Source organism: Nestor notabilis, unplaced genomic scaffold (genome assembly GCF_000696875.1).
Source record: "Nestor notabilis isolate BGI_N333 unplaced genomic scaffold, ASM69687v1 scaffold14394, whole genome shotgun sequence".
NCBI classification, from domain to species: domain Eukaryota; kingdom Metazoa; phylum Chordata; class Aves; order Psittaciformes; family Psittacidae; genus Nestor; species Nestor notabilis.
In genome coordinates, this window is record NW_009925262.1 from 6,956 (window position 1) to 25,828 (window position 18,873).

Consider the following 18,873-nt stretch of genomic DNA (forward strand, 5'->3'; position numbering starts at 1 on the left):
TTGTTTTAAGTGTTAACAGAATTAGGCATTGACTTCTGATCTGGAAAACTTTTGACAGCCAGTGAGACAATACAGGTGTGAATGTTGCTTTCCCTGCTTGCTTATTGACTTTTCTCTCAGTCAAGGGTGAGAATTTGTAAGAGAAGATGGAAAACAAAATCTAATTATTGTGTATAGATGACTTGGGTTTCTGTACGTCATGTGGGGGAGCAGGGAGGAAGAATTTGTTTGAATAGAATCTAATTGATTAGTGCACATAAGGAAAATTAGTTATAGCTGTCCAAATCACCACCATTGTGGGGTTCATTTGTTTTTCCAGGTCAATCAGAATGTGGAGATCCAAAGGACCCGTCTACGAGATGATATTAAGGAATATAAATTCAGAGAAGCACGTTTGCTGCAAGACTACACTGAGCTTGAAGAGGAAAACATCTGTCTCCAGAAACAAGTGTCTGTCCTGAAGCAAAACCAGGCAAGTTTTTCAAAATAGTGAGCATTGCTTTGGTAGCAACAGTTAATTCCTGTGTTACAGCATGGTTCTGTCTCATTTCAGCATCCAACCACTGATTTTTTTGTACTACCTTTGAGACTATAAGCTCTTTCTTTTAGTACCAAGAGTTGTCCCAAAATGTTTAAGTCCTTTCTGTCTCTGTTTATACACTGTCATAAGACTTCATCACTTCTACTTTGACCTCCAAGTCATTCCACTGCCTTCTCTCTCTTTGATAGAATTTTCTACCAGTCTGCTTTGTTGCTTCGTTTAGTCTTTGCTACGCTAGTATTTTAACGTTTCTTTGCAGTACTCTCCCATCTACCTGTCCATCCACCCATCTGTAACTGGGTGTATTTCTGAACATATGTTTTTAATGCTACTTATTGCTTACTTTGTCTCTCCAGTTCTATGCTCCTCCTCTCTCCCAGCTATTTTTGTTAAGCATGGGCTACTGTTATATTTGCTCTATACTGTCAGACCCGTGTGACTGCTCATGCAAAAGGTCACATTTTTAATTGCACAGTTCCGACTATTTTCAGAATTTTAGAAAATTGCATTTTTTGAACAACTGAAGAATTTTCCTGAGTCACCATTAGCAGAGTTAGTTAGCTTAGATGTAGCCTTTGACATGATTTACTGTCTTCACATATCAGATGGGAACTTGGTATTTTTATTCTTCAGGTATCCATCATCCTATTGTATAAATAAAACTTGAGGTTCCATTGAGAAAATGGTATAATATTCCTGAAATACAAGTTCCTGAAGAAAACAATAGTGTTTAATACCATCTGGTGTAATGAGCACGTAGCAAAAACTTTCTAGGATTTGCTTCAGAACTCCTCCAGAGTTCTGAATGAAAGCTGCCCCACCAAGCAGGGTGTTTGGGATATTGAATGTATTTCATTTATTTCCAGGTGAAATTGCATGTCAGTGTTTTTATCACTTTGGCCTTGCTCATGTGCCCAAAAGAGGGGCATTTTTATCCCATTCATTATACTTGGAGGAGCAAGTAGAAGCTCAGTGTTCACATTCTAAAATACCAATATTCAAGAGTGCAATCATTGTGGGTTGAGCTAACTTTCACCTCAGATGCTGTCTTGATTGTCAGTTACTAGGAATTATTGGCTACCTGTTTGTATTCTGTAACCTCTGGAAATAGACTGCAATCTTGAGTATTTGAGCTCAGTGGACATATATAGAACAAAGATCTAATTCTGTTGATGACAGTGGATCATTACTAATCTTACTTCATAAATTTCAGTAAGCTTTCATTATCCTACTGACGTAACTAGAAGAAGCTGTCAAGTTTTCCCAGGCGTAACTTGCAAAACTGAATTAGCATAATTGGTTCCTGGTTTTTAAATCAGGTGTGGTTCAGCACCACCAGATTGGTGTATGTTGGCATCTAAAATTCCTCTAGCAGTTGGCAAAAATAAATGTATCGTGGCATGTTTTCCTTTCAAAGTATTCTTTAGAATTTTTTTGGTGTTTTTTTTTTTTTTTTTTTTTTGTCCAAGGACTTTTGTCAAAATTTTACCCCAGTCTTTGGTGTTCATAATTTCAGTGTAAAAGAGGTTTAGAAAAAGGCAATTTTATACATGAAACTTAGACATGACATCAAATTTCATGTAGCGGCATCGGGAGTCTGAAGTGTAGTCTATAAATTGTAGCTCTCAAGATGTGCTGAAATGATGATGGTGACACAGATGATAAAACATTTGATTTTGAATATCTAAAAGCAGAGTGTGATTGCTGCATCCAAACAGTTTTAAACCCAGTGGCATATTCTAACAGCAGTGCAGCAGAGTGTCAACAGCATAGCTTTGCAATGCTGGATTTTGAAAATGTTGAGCTTGAATTTGTGGGAAGGTTGGACAGGGAATTTGTTAATCAAACAGAGAAGGAGTTTTCATAATGTGCTAGGAAAGCCTGTTTTGTGATTCCTTTATCACACGCTGTATCTCCCACCTGTCTTAATTAAGCTGGAATAGATCAGCTCATTCCTGGTTTGCTTAGAAATTTTCTTCCTTGCTCTTTAGGAAGGTAAGTTGTGTAAGCAGTTTGCAGTCAAAGTGCCAAAACTAGACTCCAGTACTGAAAAAAATTATTCTCACCATATTTGGTGAATCAAACATGCAAAAGTAAAATAATTTGGTGCCTTGTAGGCAGACATTTTCATTTGTGTTCCCCGGCATCCCCTCATTTGTATATCTCCAGGTGGAGTTTGAAGGCCTGAAACATGAAATCAAAAGGCTTGAAGAGGAAACAGAATTTCTCAACAGCCAGCTAGAAGATGCCATACGGCTGAAGGAAATCTCCGAACGGCAGCTTGAGGAAGCCTTAGAGACACTGAAGACAGAGCGGGAGCAGAAGAACAACCTTCGTAAGGAGCTCTCTCACTACATGAACATCAATGATTCCATGTACAACAGCCACCTGAATATCTCTTTAGATGGTCTTAAGTTCAGTGATGAAGCTACAGAGCCCAATAATGATGAAATCATGAATGGATTCGAACAAAACTGCCTCAGCAAACTCAGCAATGGCAAGAATAGTACATCAACACCCAAGAAAAATGAAAGCTTCCCACCAGCCCCAAGTCTGGTTTCAGATCTTCTAAGTGAATTAAACATTTCTGAAATCCAGAAGCTGAAACAACAGCTTGTACAGGTATATGGGCTTCCTAAACAACTGTGTACTTCCAAATAGCTGCTAGAGTTTACTGGGGTTGTTATTTCGGTCTTTTCAATATCTCACATGGACACCATACAGTATGAACTATATTTGTAAAGGCTCTGATTGATTTAGAACTTGAGGGTGTTAAAAGCTTGTCAGTGAAAAACTGTAGCATGCCGCTGTTCTCATGTGCAGAAAAACTAGCAGTCATGTCCTGTGTTTGGAGGATCGTTGTAGTGCATCTTCTGTGCAGTAGTACATGGTGTGCCTACTTCATTGTGTCCCTAGTGAGAAAGATAGTATTTTGTTTGAAAACTGATAGTTACTCCAGTCATCTTCATTTGAAGTTTTATACATCAGAACTCCTTTCTCTAATTAGTTCAAAGAACATGAAGTTTTAATCAGTACCAAGCATTTCTGTGTTATATTTGTGCTATTGGGAGGTTAGAGTGTTTGAAACAAGGTGTGTATTTATGTTGCCCAGAAATGTTTTAAATGTTTTGTCAAGCACTTTTTAAGTTTTCCATAGAAAAAGCCTTTGTGGAAAAAATAGCTGGATTTTTTCAAAATGAGACCTTTCAGAGGAGAAGGTTTCAGTATTTCTGAGTCTTTCATGAAACTCAAAGTTTCCACCACAGACTAGCTGCAAGTTTTCTAATATTTTCTAATGCTATTTCTAATAACTTGATAATTTGCAAGATAACAATGAACTTTTGCTTATCTTCAGCTGGAAGAATATTTTCACACTGAGACCATCAGCTATGGAAGAAATTTGTAAAATGCGGATTTTGAAGTGAAAATGAGAAAGAATTGGCAAGGAACACTGTGCTCAAAATAGCTTTAGAACAAATTAAGTAGCTTTTTAATAAATTAAAAATAAATAACCTTTAGAATAAATTAAATAGCCCACATAATGTGCAAGTGGTTTCTGTAACCATATGGATCTTGGCTAAGTTGCTGGTTTTTATAATAAAACCATTTAAGTGATACAGTTCCCTTTAAGTAATGTTTGTGTTCATGCATTTCAGATGGAAAGAGAAAAGGTGAACCTGTTAACAACATTACAGGAATCGCAGAAGCAGCTGGAAAACACACGAGGGGCCCTCTCAGAGCAGCATGAGAAAGTTGGCAGACTCACAGAAAACTTAAATGCAATGAAGAAACTCCAGGTCAGCAAGGAACATCAGTCTGCGCTTGACAATGAGAAGGACCGAGACAGCCATGAAGATGGAGACTATTATGAAGTTGACATCAATGGGCTGGAGATCCTGGAATGCAAGTACAAAGTGGCTGTGGCAGAAATTACTGACCTAAAAGAAGAGCTCAAAAATCTTAAGGCCAAATACAAAGAATGTGAGTCTAAGTATGAGGAAGAGAAGAGCAGATATGAGACTGAGAGCCAAGCTCTCAGTGAAAAGGTCACCTCCCTAGAAAAATCCAGTAGGCATGATAGAGAACAGGTGGCCAGGCTGGAGAAAGAGCTGAAGAAAGTCAGTGATGTTGCCGGAGAAACACAGGGTAGCCTCAGCTTGGCCCAAGATGAACTAGTCACCTTCAGTGAAGAACTGGCCAATTTATATCACCATGTCTGCATGTGCAACAATGAAACTCCAAACAGAGTGATGCTGGATTACTACAAGGAAGGTAAAGGTGGACGCAGTAGCCCAGAGGCCAAGGGAAGAAGGTCTCCCATTCTCCTTTCTAAGGGGCTGTTAACTATAGAGCTAGGAAAAGTAGAGAATGGAAGTGGTGACAGCAGTCCATCTCCAGTGTCATCGCTGCCATCACCTGTGTCAGATCCTCAGAAGGAACCAATGAATATTTACAACTTGATTGCTATAATCCGGGATCAGATCAAACACCTGCAAGCTGCTGTGGACAGAACCACCGAGTTGTCCAGGCAGCGTGTTGCCACTCAGGAACTGGGGCCAGTGGTGGACAAAGACAAGGAAGCACTCATGGAAGAAATCCTGAAGTTGAAGTCCCTGCTGAGCACCAAAAGAGAACAGATAGCAACTCTGAGAACTGTGCTGAAGGCCAACAAACAGGTAACCAGATCTCAGAGATATGAAGGTTATAGTGTCAGGGAATTAAGTCATAAACACAATAGAATGAATCTTCGAGGTCATGCTGCCATGCTCTCAGCTCAGAAGGGCTTTTGTTGCTGGTACTTGTTTGGTACCAGACTGAAGCAGACTGTTTCATTAAAGGCACACAGCTGTCCTACTGTAAAGTTCAGCACTGTGGCTTTAACTGACTTTTGCTTGTCACATACTCATGAGACTATTAATTAACCCTACTGCCTGTCTGAATTAGATCAGATTATATTTCATGTAAGGCACCTAAAATGAAGAGGTAAATCTTACTTTCTACTTGGCAGAGTTCTAGTAGTAACCTAATTCTAGTAGTAATTTTGAGTAGTAACTCAAAAGAGTTAGAATCATAGAATAGTTAGGGTTGGAAAGGACTTCAAGATCATCTAGTTCCAACCCCCCTGCCATGAGCAGGAACACCACACACTAAACTATGTCACCCAAGGCTCTGTCCAGCCTTGTCCTGAGCACCTCCAGGGTTGGAGCATTCACAACTTCCTTGGGCAACCTATTCCAGTGCCTCACCACCCTCACTGTGAAGAACTTCTTCCTTATATCTAACCTAAACTTCCCCCGTTTAAGTTTAAACCCATTACCCCTTGTCCTACCACTAGAGTCCCTAATGAAGAGTCCCTCCCCAGCATCCTTGTAGGCCCCTTTCAGATATTGGAAGGCTGCTATGAGGTCTCCACGCAGCCTTCTCTTTTCCAGGCTGAACAGCCCCAACTTTCTCAGCCTGTCTTCATACGGGAGGTGCTCCAGTCCTCTTATCATCCTCGTGGCCCTCCTCTGGACTTGCTCCAACAGCTCCATGTCCTTTTTATGTTGAGGACACCAGAACTGTACACAATACTCCAAGTGAGGTCTCACAAGAGGGGCAAGATCACCTCCAAGAGTTCTTAAGTACTCTTCTCTCTCAAACTGTAAAACAAAAGAAAGCCTACTAAGATGAGGATGTGATATAAGAACATGGTCCAAATAACAGGGGTGAGAGGTAAAATTAGGCATTGGGGATTGGGCTGTGCCATTTGATACACCTTAGCAGTGCACTAGATAAAAATAACTGCCATTAAGACACATGACATGCTTCGTTGTCTCCTCTGAAGTTACAGTAGTGCAAATTAAAGTTGTCTTAAAAAAAGTATAGTGTTGTTTAAGAAATGTATACATACTTTTGGGTTTTTTTGTACATTTTAATAAAGGTATCTCAAAATGAAAAGATAGGCAAATGGCTGTAAGGGTTAGAGAATTGTGCAAGTAATTGATGAGTGCATTTAAATACAGAGATACTAGATAGACTATTTTGTATTTGAAGTATGTAAAGCTTAATTTCTTTTAGTGGTTGGAGGTGGGAGTCACTAAATGTATATTCTATAACTACCCTATATGCTGCCGCATCGTTAGTGGGAGTAGGAGACTCATATGTCCAATCTGTTTCCAGTGTTCAAAAATGAGATCTTATTTAATCTGTACAAGAAAAGTTGACCAAAATTTTAACATTCCAGTACAAAGTAAATGTTTCATCATGTGAATAGTGATTAGTTTCCTTAGCCAGACACTTTGTGAAGAGTTTCATTAACTAGCAGGTTTCTGTTCTTTTTGGTAAACAACAGACTGCAGAAGTAGCCCTTGCCAACCTAAAAAGCAAGTATGAAAATGAGAAAGCTATGGTTACAGAGACCATGATGAAGCTACGAAATGAGCTGAAGGCTTTGAAAGAAGATGCTGCTACCTTCTCTTCCCTGAGAGCAATGTTTGCTACAAGGTAAAGAATATAATGCAAAATGTCATTTCTTGCTTGTGTGGGGGAAGAGCTGAACACCCTGCCCACCTCCCCATGCACAGGGTGATGGGGTGGGTGCCTTTTTCCAAGTGCATTGCTTACAGTGTTTGTCTGCAATATGTTCTGATTGATAAGGGAAATGCCAGGGATATAATATGTTGATACAAACCAAGAAGTTGTTGTGGTGGTACTTAATTTGGGTGCAAGATTATCCCTGGTTCTTGAAGCCATTAACTCAGAGAAGGAGTGACATTTAGCAGGGCAAAGCGAGTGTTTATTACACAATAAAGATATGACTCTTCTTGACCTGTAGTGATCCAGAAAAAAAGTAAAGATTTTGCAGACATCTTACTATTCTTAGTTTGTCCATCCTGCAGTTGTCATCTCTGACATTGCATTTACCTGCATGAGCTGATATGGGTTGTACGTCTTTGGAACTTGCTTCTGCTTCTTAGTTGTGCTTGCTGACATATCACATACTGTAGAAGGGATAAATGCTGCTTTGATCTGCATGTTGCTTACTGCCACTGTCACTGATTTCTTCCTTAAGTCTGTGTGTTTCTTTTGGTGAATGTTGAGGCAACGACATCACATTACAAAATCCAGATCTGCTTCACAGCTAAGGAACATTCAGTTGCTCCTGTGTGGAGATGATCCTGGAAGATGGGGAAAGAAAAATCTTTATCTAAATGTTGAATGTTGCCAGTCCCAGCTCTGTGGGGTTCACAGGGACACCCCTGGTACTGTTCATTTGCCTGCATATTCCATGCATTGCCTAAAGAAGATGGAGAAGAGAGACTGCAAAGGATGCTGCTTAATGTAATCTAGACACTTGCTTTTAAGCTAACCCAAGGAAATGGGGAGTCTGTGTGCACTGTATGCTGCTGCCTTCTGTGGGCATCTTTAAAAAAACAGACAAAACCACCCCAAACCAACAACATCCCATGTCATCTGCTAAAAAGTACCATAGAAAGGAATCACAAGGGTGCTTCTGAGGATTCCTGAAGCTTTTCAGTATGAGTCTTTTATGGGGCTGATTCTGCAGCAGCACTCATGCTTCTTGGATAATCTTAGGTTTCCTGATGATTCAGCCTTTCTCAGCAATATCAATGCATGTGAGTAAGCATGGAAAGGAGAAATGGATACCAAGGAATGCTAATGGTTGAATTGCGGCAGCTCATTATGCCAGAGAAAAGAATGCCCTGTACAGTCTGGATTTGTCCTACTTTCTTTGCTCTCTCTCTCCTCCTCTGCAGTGTACTTAGTATGCAGAAATTGCATGTCTTTGTTAGCTGAGAGGAAGGAGAGGAAGCATGCTGTTAACTTTCAGTTCTTTTTCCTAGATGCAGATAGCTAGCTGTCTGAATTACACGTAACTGCAGTATGTTTTCCCTACCTATTTATTTTCCTGCCTCAGTGTGAAATCAAGTGACTGTGAATGGTTTGGAGAGGAGCTGTCAGAGACATGCTGGAGGGTAATCCTCCCTCTTCCTTTCTCTTGGTGCATTACCTAGAGGTCAGTCTTGTCCTTTTACTGGGAAGACAATAATCAGGATTCCTTGGCATGGGGAAATTGGAAGCAGAATAAAGATTTTTCTGGAAGCGACAGACTTAAGAGCTCTGTCCTGGAGATCTTGCAGGTGACGAGAGGCAGGAGCGAACTCTGCCTGGGGATGCACAACAGACCCCCTGCCTAAGTGAACATCTGCAGTATCTGCACTTAATCTTTACTTAGTAAGTGTAGTGAAGAAAACAAGGGGCCAAGAGCAAAGGAGGGCTCAAAAAACTGAGCGTGGAGTGAGTGGAGATGTGGTCTGCTGAGCCTCAAGCCCTGAGAGCACCTCCATTCCCAGTGGAGGCATGGCAGGGAATTAGCTAGCCAGGCCTCATGTTTTGCCTGGGACAGTAGCAGTTGCACAGATCATGAGGAACTGCTGCTTTCTCCCACTGTGCCCAGTGTTTCAGATGCCACAGTAGCTATCAGGAGCTATTACTGCAGGTAGGGTACTGCCACCCCTTCCTCCCTGGTCTCTGGTCAGAGACCAGTAGTAGCTTGGTGGTTGGCTGAGTGCCTTCATCTGTCAGTGGTTGGTTCATATAAGTCTCTATTTCAGGTAAGGTAAGTTTGGAAGGGGTATTCTTAAGTGCTTTGGTGAAGATAACCTCAAAAACTCTTTGGAATCTGATGTTAAGGTGTGTTTCAAATATCAGAAGTATGTCTTCACCATCACAAACCTGTGAACTGAGTCACTTAAAAGTACGCAGTTGTGCTGCTTCTCTGGCCAAGTTGTTTCTATCAGCAGAGCCGAATCACAAGTGATGGGTCCTTTACCCCAGTGTGTTTGTTTCAGTGTTGTGTTTGAGTGTGAGATAAAGCAGACTGCTGCTGCACACAGATAGGTGTTTTCCACAGGAAAATGCCCATTTTGTAGGATGCAAGAGAGCTGTAACGGTACATGAGAGTTGAAGGCTGAGCATAAGTATAGTAACTGACCTAATTTCCTTTGCAAAGTAGGTTAATCCCACTGATTTGACAATACTACCAGATATTTTTAATAAGTAATGAAAATACATTAAGACCTTAGCCTGAGAAAAAGGAAGGTTTGTAAAACACAGATTAACACTTCCAGCACTGAGGGTCTGCTGCAGCACTCTAGACAACACTGTATGGCTAAAATCAGGTTGTTGCACAAAGGAGTAAATCAGGGTTTGTGTAATGTACTATAGGTGTACATGCAATAGCTGTGTTGTTAAAATCCAGGGTTTCTGAATTAAAACCGATATCCTTGTTGTATGTACAAACAGACTGGAAGCCAGGTGAAAATCTGCCCTGTAGAGCTGGAAATGGTATTATCTGCTTAATTAGACTGCAATAGGTATTTATGTTTCATTGTATTACAATCAAATATTTTGATGTTTCAATATTAAACTTTATATTCGCCAGAAAAATAAAAAAAAAAAAAAAAAGAAAAGATGCAGTTGCTGCTCAATTTAAAAGCCAAAGAGAAGTTCCTCATTTGTTTTACTGTGTCAAGTAGGTTTGCACTTGCTAATGGGCAGCTTGGGTGCTGCAAAATGTAAATCAACAGCAAACAATGTAGCAAATGTTCATTAGGGTGCAGCCTTCAGCTTTATTACAAGATGTGAAGTGGTACTTTTTCTTTACAGATACCGACTGGCTCCTGTACTGTACCTGCTGTCTGGAGCAGCTGTTTGAAAAGAGAATTTCCCAAAATAATCTCTCTCAAAACTCATTGTACAAAATTGATAGTGTGGTTACTGGTTTTTAGAGTGTTATGGATGTATTTACTTAGGCATTTAAAACAGAATAGCTTGTCTTCATAAAATTGAACATTGTAGAGAAAGCAGTCCGTTTTACACTACAGTTGCAACATTGAATTACAGTAATACCTGGGTGGGTATGTTCTGTATTTTAAAGACTAAATTCTTGCAAATTGGTGAAAGAAAACATGGCTTCACACAAACCACTCATGTTAGAATTTTTACCTTACATAGCATAACCTAAGAACTAATTTGTTTTCAAATAAAATCTTCAGTGGAAATTTCCAGAAGTCAGAATGAGTCTTTAAAATGCAGTTTGCTCCAAGAGTGTGAACTGCCTCTTGTGTTTTTACTGCACTATAACAAAATAGTAAAAAGACCACATATTTGCAGTTAACTCCTCTTACTCAGGTCTTTGTTCAGGTATATATGAATCAGGGGGCTACTTACAAAGTGTTTTTTGAGTAGTTATTGAGTTTAATGTGACCAACACCCTATGTTAAAAGCCTCACATACATAAGGAAAAAGCAGTGAGGGAGGAGTTCCCAGACTAGCAGTAGATCCTATGCTGGTATTCAGGTCACTTCAAAGTGGTGTGTGTGGGAGCACAGAGCCAGGAGATGCTGCTGTTTTCTTCCTGGCAAAAATTTGAGGAATAACAAGGGAAAAGGACACAACCGCTCACCACCCGCCGACCGATACCCAGCCCGACCCGAGCAGCGATCTGGGCCTTCCGGGTAACTCCCCCCAGTTTCTATACTGGGCATGACGTGCTGTGGTGTGGAATAGCCCTTTGGGCAGTTTGGGTCAGGTGTCCTGTCTCTGCTTCCTCCTGGCTTCCCCTCCTCCCTGGCAGAGCATGAGACTGAGAAAGTCCTTGGTCAGAGTAAACATTACTTAGCAACAACTAAAAACATCAGTGTTATCAGCGTTGTTCCCAGACTGAAAGTCAAAAACACAGCATTGCACCAGCTACTAAGAAGGAGAAAAAATGACTGCTGTAGCTGAACCCAGGACACCTCCAAAAATATAATATGGTAGGCTTAAATTATTTTTCAAACTCTCATCTAATAGCTTAAGAAAATAGGAAGGGTTTTTTGGTTTTTTTTTTTAATACACAGAATAATATAAATCCCTAGTTAAGTGCAAGAAGCGAGTTTAGTAGCAAAGCTTAGATAAATTAATTCATCTTCCTTTAAAATATTGTCAGAAGACTGATTCCTGTCTTTGCTATACAAGAGCTTCTCCCAAGGGCTTTGAGAGAACTTGAAGTGAATATGTCCTGTTTTCCTATGACTTCGGGTAGGAGTGAAGCAGTTTCTTGTCTCATAGGTCAAGATAGGTTTCTAGATTGCCTGTAAGCAATTTGTCATTCAAACTTGCAAGCATTTAGGGCTTAAGTTTCTTAAAATTGATTTTGGAGGAAAAAAAATACTGTATCAAAACAGAGGAAAAAAATCTAGCTTGGAATTTAAGCTTGAGTCTTGTTTCACTTAACTTTGCATTAAGGAAGGAAAGGGTAAGAAGACTGTAGGGTTCTGCTAGTTGTTTGGAGAGCACCTCTGAACCTGCAGTGTCCAGAGTACCCTGTCATTAATAGAGAAGCACAAGTACACAGATGCATCAACTTACAATTCAGGTTAAAATCCTTAAAAGATGGTTAGATGAAAAGCACAAGGCCAGTGTGGCCATCACTTCACAGCCAAGAAAAGAATGCACTGAGGAAAGCTTGTAATGGATTGGACAAGAGAGCAGTTTAAACACAAATCTGCATGATAAAAAGCAAAGGGTATTTATTTTGTTATGCTAGTCAGAAAGGGATTCCCAGATGGAAGTAACAGCATTTGCCTCCTATTCTTGATGCTACATCTAGAGGTGATGAATGATGCTTGAAGAGAAAAGTGTCTGGGCTGCCAGCACACACATGAAAGCAAGGACATCCAGGCCTGACAAAGACATTCAACTATCTTACATACATGCTACAAAAGCCCACGAGAGATGTCATGTTTATAACACTAATGTGCCTGCTCTAGGCTCTAAATGCGTCTGGCAGTTAAAATGTATATTGCAAGTAATGCTGTATATATTGAGAGTCAGCCTTGGTGATTGTGCCCCTTGTAACTAGACCCTGGACCTGGTTGCAAGAAGGAGTTCACACTCTTCTTCTCTCAGATATTTTTTTAAGTGGCTGTGTCCACACCATTAATTCCTGGGTGTGTGGTGCTTTGCTTGTATGCCTGCTGTTAAGGAGAGTAAGCCACAGGAGGTGCCTTAGAAATATTCAGAGTAATGAACAACCAACTGTTGTTGTGCGTTTGCCCTTTTGTTTTTAATGAAAATGGAAAGCAAGTTATTTTACCTGATATAGGAGACTACTGCAGTGGCAGTTATTTGTATCCATAGTGTTTTAGACAGGCGAGTCTTGGTTTCATTTGGCAATTAATAGGAAGTGTCAGTGCTCATAGTCTGTAAAAAACAAAGCACTTGCACATCTTCAGTGGTCTAAGGTAGAAGAGGATAGAGAGTTCAGGATTAGATCCTTCAGCCCTTGCTATCCCTTTCAGTGAAGAACTGGGAAAAATGTCTTGCCTGCGTGATAGCTTTAAACTTCCTTATAATCTAGTTCAATAGGGTTGTTAATTTCAACCTTTAAATATACAAAAGCAGCTTTCTTTTAAATTCTAGGAGGAGGGAATTTGCCATAAAGTTTATGAGCCCTCTTTGAGAGTTTTTATCAGTGAACATATAGAAGAGCTGCAGTGTCCAGCGCTGTGGAGCTGATTGTTCCTTCTCAGTGCTGGAGATAATTCTTCCAATATGTTTCAAATTACAAGAGAGATTTGTGGCCTGATTACTTTATTTAGTGTTTTTTACTAATGGACATTGATTATACATGGCTGATTAGCAACACTCTGGAAAACTGTAGCTGGTTATAAACCATTCTGTTCTTAGTGGAAATCACAATGATTTATACAAATAAAGGCCAAAGTATTTATTCCCTTCAAATAAACAACTCAGATGAGATCAAGGTATTGAGGAAAATCAGCAATTAGCTAAGGTTTCCATAGATACTCCCTTAAACTTGCTTATCTATAAACTGCCTAAAGCTGGGGTTTCTTTCTTCTGCCTTCTTCAGGATTTGTGCTTTATTTTGTTCTTCAGGGATACTTGAAGACCACATTACTGAAGCTGTGATGTGCATGGTTTACAACTGTGCAAGCCTAAGAATGTCTAAAAGATACACACTCAGCACTCCTGCAGTCAGATGGGGGAAGGTGGTAAAATTCACCCATTAATATTAATTTCTAATGTAAAGGTTCAGTTTGAAATAGCAGCTGGCTAATATCACTTATAGCAGAATGCAGTCAGTGCTCATTAATGTTATTTTAACAGCTTATCTGCTAATATGTTTCCAGTGTTTAATAAAGCTGAAAAATTGTGATTTCTTTTTTTCATCCTCCCTGTTTTAATCTCTTATGCAGGTCTTGTGACCTCTTGAGCTAAAAGTTAAAGGTTTCCTTCAGTCACCTCTGCTTTGCTTTCTTAGAAGTTGTCATGTGATACTCATACTGATTGCAGAGGAGGGGGAAAAGTTGGAATTATGTCTAGGTGCATTTGGTTACGTCCCTTTTTTTTTCTGGAACAGATCTTGATTCAGTACTTAATTAAGCTATAAGTGTTATTGAATATAGTACAAGCTAAAGCTTAAATAAAATGGTATGTAGAAATATGACACAACTGGCATTTGTGGGAAGCAGTGATATGCAGCTTTTGAAAACAAGACAACCCTTTTTCTAGTTTTCAATAATTTGGCATCAGATAGTGTTTTAGAGGATTCAGTTTTTATTTCTTATCATTATATTTATCATTGAGGATATTTCGTCTGTGTAGATACGTGATTCAGCTGGTGGTGGTTTTAAAAATCTAGTTGATGTCTCCTTAAGCTCCCTTTTTGTTAATTACCAGTCATAAGAAAACAGGCAACATCAAAGCCGTCTGTTCACTGTCCACTTAAAACTGTGAATGTGAAAATGTACAGCAGGTTTATACTAATTTCATATTCTTCTTTAAAGCATGAAAGCTCAATTATTTTCTTTCAAAGATGGTTTTAAAACAACGACATTTTCCGTCGTTGGCTTTTGTATTGAATATGCAGCTGGGAAGTAGCTTAGCACATGGCAAATGAAATTGGAAAAGGGAAGGATCTTTTATTGTTGTATTTGCGAAGCCACAAGAATAGATACACATACCACAACAATACGTAGCTACTACCACTAGGTAGAGCAGTGTTAGAGGCTGTGTCCTCTTCAGTGCTTAGGGAGGCTAACTTTTTTGGAGAAAATGAAATTTGGAGTCAGTGAACAGAAGGAAGGCAGATCCCTCTCCACATGCAATGTCTACATGCACTTCTAGGAAACTTTTCAACCCTCATTTGTTCTGATCAAGTGAGCTGTTGCTGTGTTTTGCATAGTGTAGTGTTCCTCTGACCCTGGACAGCCATGCTTGCATCAGGGTTTGGTTTTGAGGCTGTATCACCTCATTTGACTTAAAGATCAGGACACCAGGTTCAGGATGCATGACTGTGTGTTGTCACAGTAGTTAACGCTCCTGCCTTTCCCTAATCCTCCTCTGTATAGGAGAGAACACTTACTAGGATACAGTAAAAACTGCAGCTGCAGGAATGCTACTGGTAACACTTCCTTTTTGTTGAAAAGGAAGGAAGAACTCCTTGCACTGAGTTTTATGTGAGGGAGGGATGTGGAATCTAATTTAGGTATTTGAAATAGTGAATGCCTTGTAATTTCTAAGTAGAGTCATTTGATGTTGTAATTTTAAACCTCTGTGCTAACAGAAAGCTTGATGAGATAATGACTTGCTACAATAACCTTTTAGAATCAAAATCAGGACTTTAATTATAGCTTGGCTCATATCTGAACGACTGTACTGCCTTCTAGACTCAACAACCTTTGTCTGTGTTACCAGTCAGCTCTCAGGTTTGGCACTGTGTTAGATCAAGAGGCATTTGAATAATACCAGAAACATTTAGAGAAGAGGATGAAGGGACATAAGCAAGACTGTGTGGCAAGTCCCTACTCTGTTTTACTGCAATGGTTTTGTTTTCTTTTTATCACCTCTTTTATTTCTAAATGGGGCAGGGGGTCAGGGAGAAACCTGCCACTTGCCTTGGCTGGCTTTGATTATCACCTCTAAGTAGACAGTCTGCAGCCATCTTGACACTGCTTCACTGCGCTGGAAACCCTAGGTCTTATTTAACATACTATTCTGTACCAAAAAAAAAAGTGGATACATTTTGATTCACAAGAAAGGAGCTGGAAAAGGGGGAGCAGGGAAAATTCCCATAATTTCACCTTGCCCATGTCTCTTGGGAGGTTAATACTGAGAGTGAAATAAGGGTAATTGGGGACAGGTCACTCCAGTGCCAGTTCATGTTCTGCTGAAGTAATCACATTACATTCCTCAAGGAATTTGTAACACTTTCTGGACATTCCCCAGGTTTGCAGTAGTGGAGCTTTGAAGGAATCAGGTTTGAGGTGTGGGTAGAAACTAAAGAAGAAAGGTAACTCATGATATGGTTTTCACCTCGAATGTCATGAGTGTGTTTGAAAACTGGAGGGAAACTCCTCAGGCCTCCCAGTGATCTTCAGTCTGTGCCTTGCTTCCCGCTGAGTGAAGAAAATACATCTCTGCCAATGCAGAGCAGCACGCTGCAGGGTTAGTGGTGATGCTGTGAGCTGCTCATTTCTGTAGCCATGCCCCCATTTTGGAGCTGGTGCTGCCTTCACTGAAAGGGGAGGATGTTGTGCCCACAAGGTGTGTTGTCTTTTCAGACCTCCTAGGGCCATTTCAGACTCTGTTCCTCTTTAGTACTCATGGCAAATGGGATAGGGTTTGGCCCTTAATAAATGATGATAAATGTCACATCAGGTCAGGGGGGTTTTCCACTTTAATGTTAAAAGGAGCTTCTTTGTGAGTGTTTTTGCTTTTATGAAGAAGTTTTATTTTACAGGTGTGGCCATTGTAAATTCCAGCTGGCACCTATGAATATTTATTTTTCTACCATACACGTAATTGGTCTTCTGCGCATGCAATGAATATGCATCTACATTAAAGACGTTAGTTTTTCCATGACGCAGTGTGCAGTTTAAGTAGTAGCTTCCAGATTCAGTGAAAATGACCATAGATGAAACAGCTTGCAGGCATATATTCAGCTTCCCCCCTACAGCATTCCCAGTAATACTCATTTCCTTTGTTTAACTGTTTTAAAATTAATTTTGATGGTGAAAACAATTATATAAAGGCCACTTGCTGTAGAGATAACAGTAATAAACCCATGTTTATAGAATTTTTAGGAATCTGAATAGGTTAAAGTAGAATCATGAAAGGTGCTTGCTTGTAACAATGCTGCTCAGTCACCAGTGGAAATCTGTTATTTTTTCTTTACTCTGAGGGTGGTGAGGCAGTGGCACAGGTTGCCCAAAGAAGTGAATGAGCCGTCCCTGGCAGTGTTCAAGGCCAGGTTGGATAGAACCTTGGGCAACATGGTCTAGGGTGGGGCATCCCTCCCCTGATGGGTTGAACTAAATGATCTTTTCAACTCAAAGTGTGAAGTAACAAACTATGAATTTCAGATGCTCATCAACTGGCATAATAGCTACTTTAGCAATGGTCATTTTACAGCACTCCTCAGACTGCAGCCTAAAGGTTAGAACTATAGTGGTCTCTGTATAAGTAGAGACAAAAGTAACTTGACTGCATTGTGTCTACCCACTATGGAAGGAAATCTGACTAATCTTGAGACATGGGTACTTTTATATCAGGCTCCACACTTTCATAATTTAAGGATGTTGTTAATTATACTACATCTTGAAAGGCATGAACGTGTGGTGTGTGGGATTGTAAGAACTCCAGTGAAAGTAATTGTGTTTTTTACAGGTGTGGTTGAAGTTCCTATTTAAAAGAGTGTATATGCAAGCAACTACAAAGCTATCCCTGCTAATATTGGTCAGACACAAGGGATTCATGTGTTATAGATGGAAACAGGATTGCTAAAGATTGCTATATTTCATTGCAGATGTGACGAGTATGTCACACAGTTGGATGAAATGCAGCGGCAGCTTGCAGCAGCTGAGGATGAGAAGAAGACTCTGAACTCCTTGCTTCGGATGGCTATCCAGCAGAAACTGGCATTGACCCAGCGCCTGGAACATTTGGAGCTTGACCATGAGCAGTCCAAAAGGGCGCGCACAAAATCTGCTTCCAAAGCCAAGAGCAGTAACCCAGGCGTAAGTCATATTCAGTCCTGCGGAGACAGGTCTGAAGGATCTGTCCTTAACAACCAGGTGTTTTGTAATGAGAAATATAAAATCTATTGTGACTAGGACAGGTATGTAGAAAAATCACATTATGCATCTTATTTTATGCTGTAACTGTCAGCGTAAATCCCCACTATCTAATGTCGCAGTGAGTTGACTTGTACTAGTATGTTGTTGAACCAGGTAATACAAATTGTATTATGGTGGTCTTAACTGTAACTAATTCATAAGTATGGGGATGCTGTTAACAAGTTAATAGTGGAAAGGAATTAGCTTTTTTCCACAATTAACATGTATGGGTTTTGCTGTTTATGGTAAATGTTAAGAGTTCACCTGATATAGCATATCTGGTGCTACTAATTGTAGTTTGTATAATACAAACGTGATCCTTTCTCCAGGGTTGCAGCATACTTCGGTAAAAGTGTTTACAGGCAGAAACAAACAGAAAACCTTCCTTGTTATTGTGGCTTAAGAAGTGGTGAAAAGCAAATATTAAAATGCAGAGCATTTTGAATCTGGAACCAAACTTAATTTGCCTATTGTGGCAGATACTAAGAACTTGCTGTCAGATCACCACTGTCCAAAGGCCTAAAGTTTTTATAGGCTATAAAAGCTAGAAGAAATATTGGTAGGGTACACTATTTACACTCTGCTTCCCTCTCTTCAGAGGGTTAACAGAATAAAATTGCACATTTATATTAAAAATATGCAATATTTACCCCATCTGATATAAAACTTAAAATTTGAAGAATTGGGATCCTACCTGGTAGACAGTTCCACTTTAAGAAGTTATGCTGTGGAAAAGTGTCATGTTCTGAAAGGATCTTTGTGGTCTCATATTGCTCCTTGCCAACATAACTCTTTGGAAAGAATCTGTTTTATATATTACTGTAGCCACACAATATATATGTGTAGAATTAATGTGACTATGGTCTAGTATTGTCGGTCACAAAATAGGTTTTCTCAGCATTCAGTATTAACCTAAATAGGATTAGTATTTCAGAGCTCTGATCATTTTCTTTTTTTTAATACACAAAAGATACTGCATTCCTTATGCAAGCACGTGTTTCACAGGGCTCTACATTATAGGCACAGGAAATTGAACCAGATCATTCTGCTAATGAAGTAGCTTAGTATACATATTAATCTTTAAAAACAAGTAAACCTTTGTCTGCTATTAAACTTCTAAGAGGCCTTTTTAGCCACTTAATT

General features: G+C 39.7%; 1 protein-coding gene across 1 annotated transcript; it reads left to right on the plus strand.

The window, feature by feature from the left end:
- Positions 1-319: 319 nt before the first annotated feature.
- Positions 320-18,014, plus strand: BICD2 (bicaudal D homolog 2 (Drosophila); the record flags this gene model as incomplete). The annotated part of the gene is made up of 5 exons (XM_010012979.1): positions 320-472; positions 2,711-3,163; positions 4,198-5,217; positions 6,876-7,027; positions 17,421-18,014. Coding segments are annotated over 5 exons (2,085 nt in total), but the record flags the coding sequence as incomplete, so codon positions are not given.
- Between the last annotated feature and the right edge of the window lie 859 nt (positions 18,015-18,873).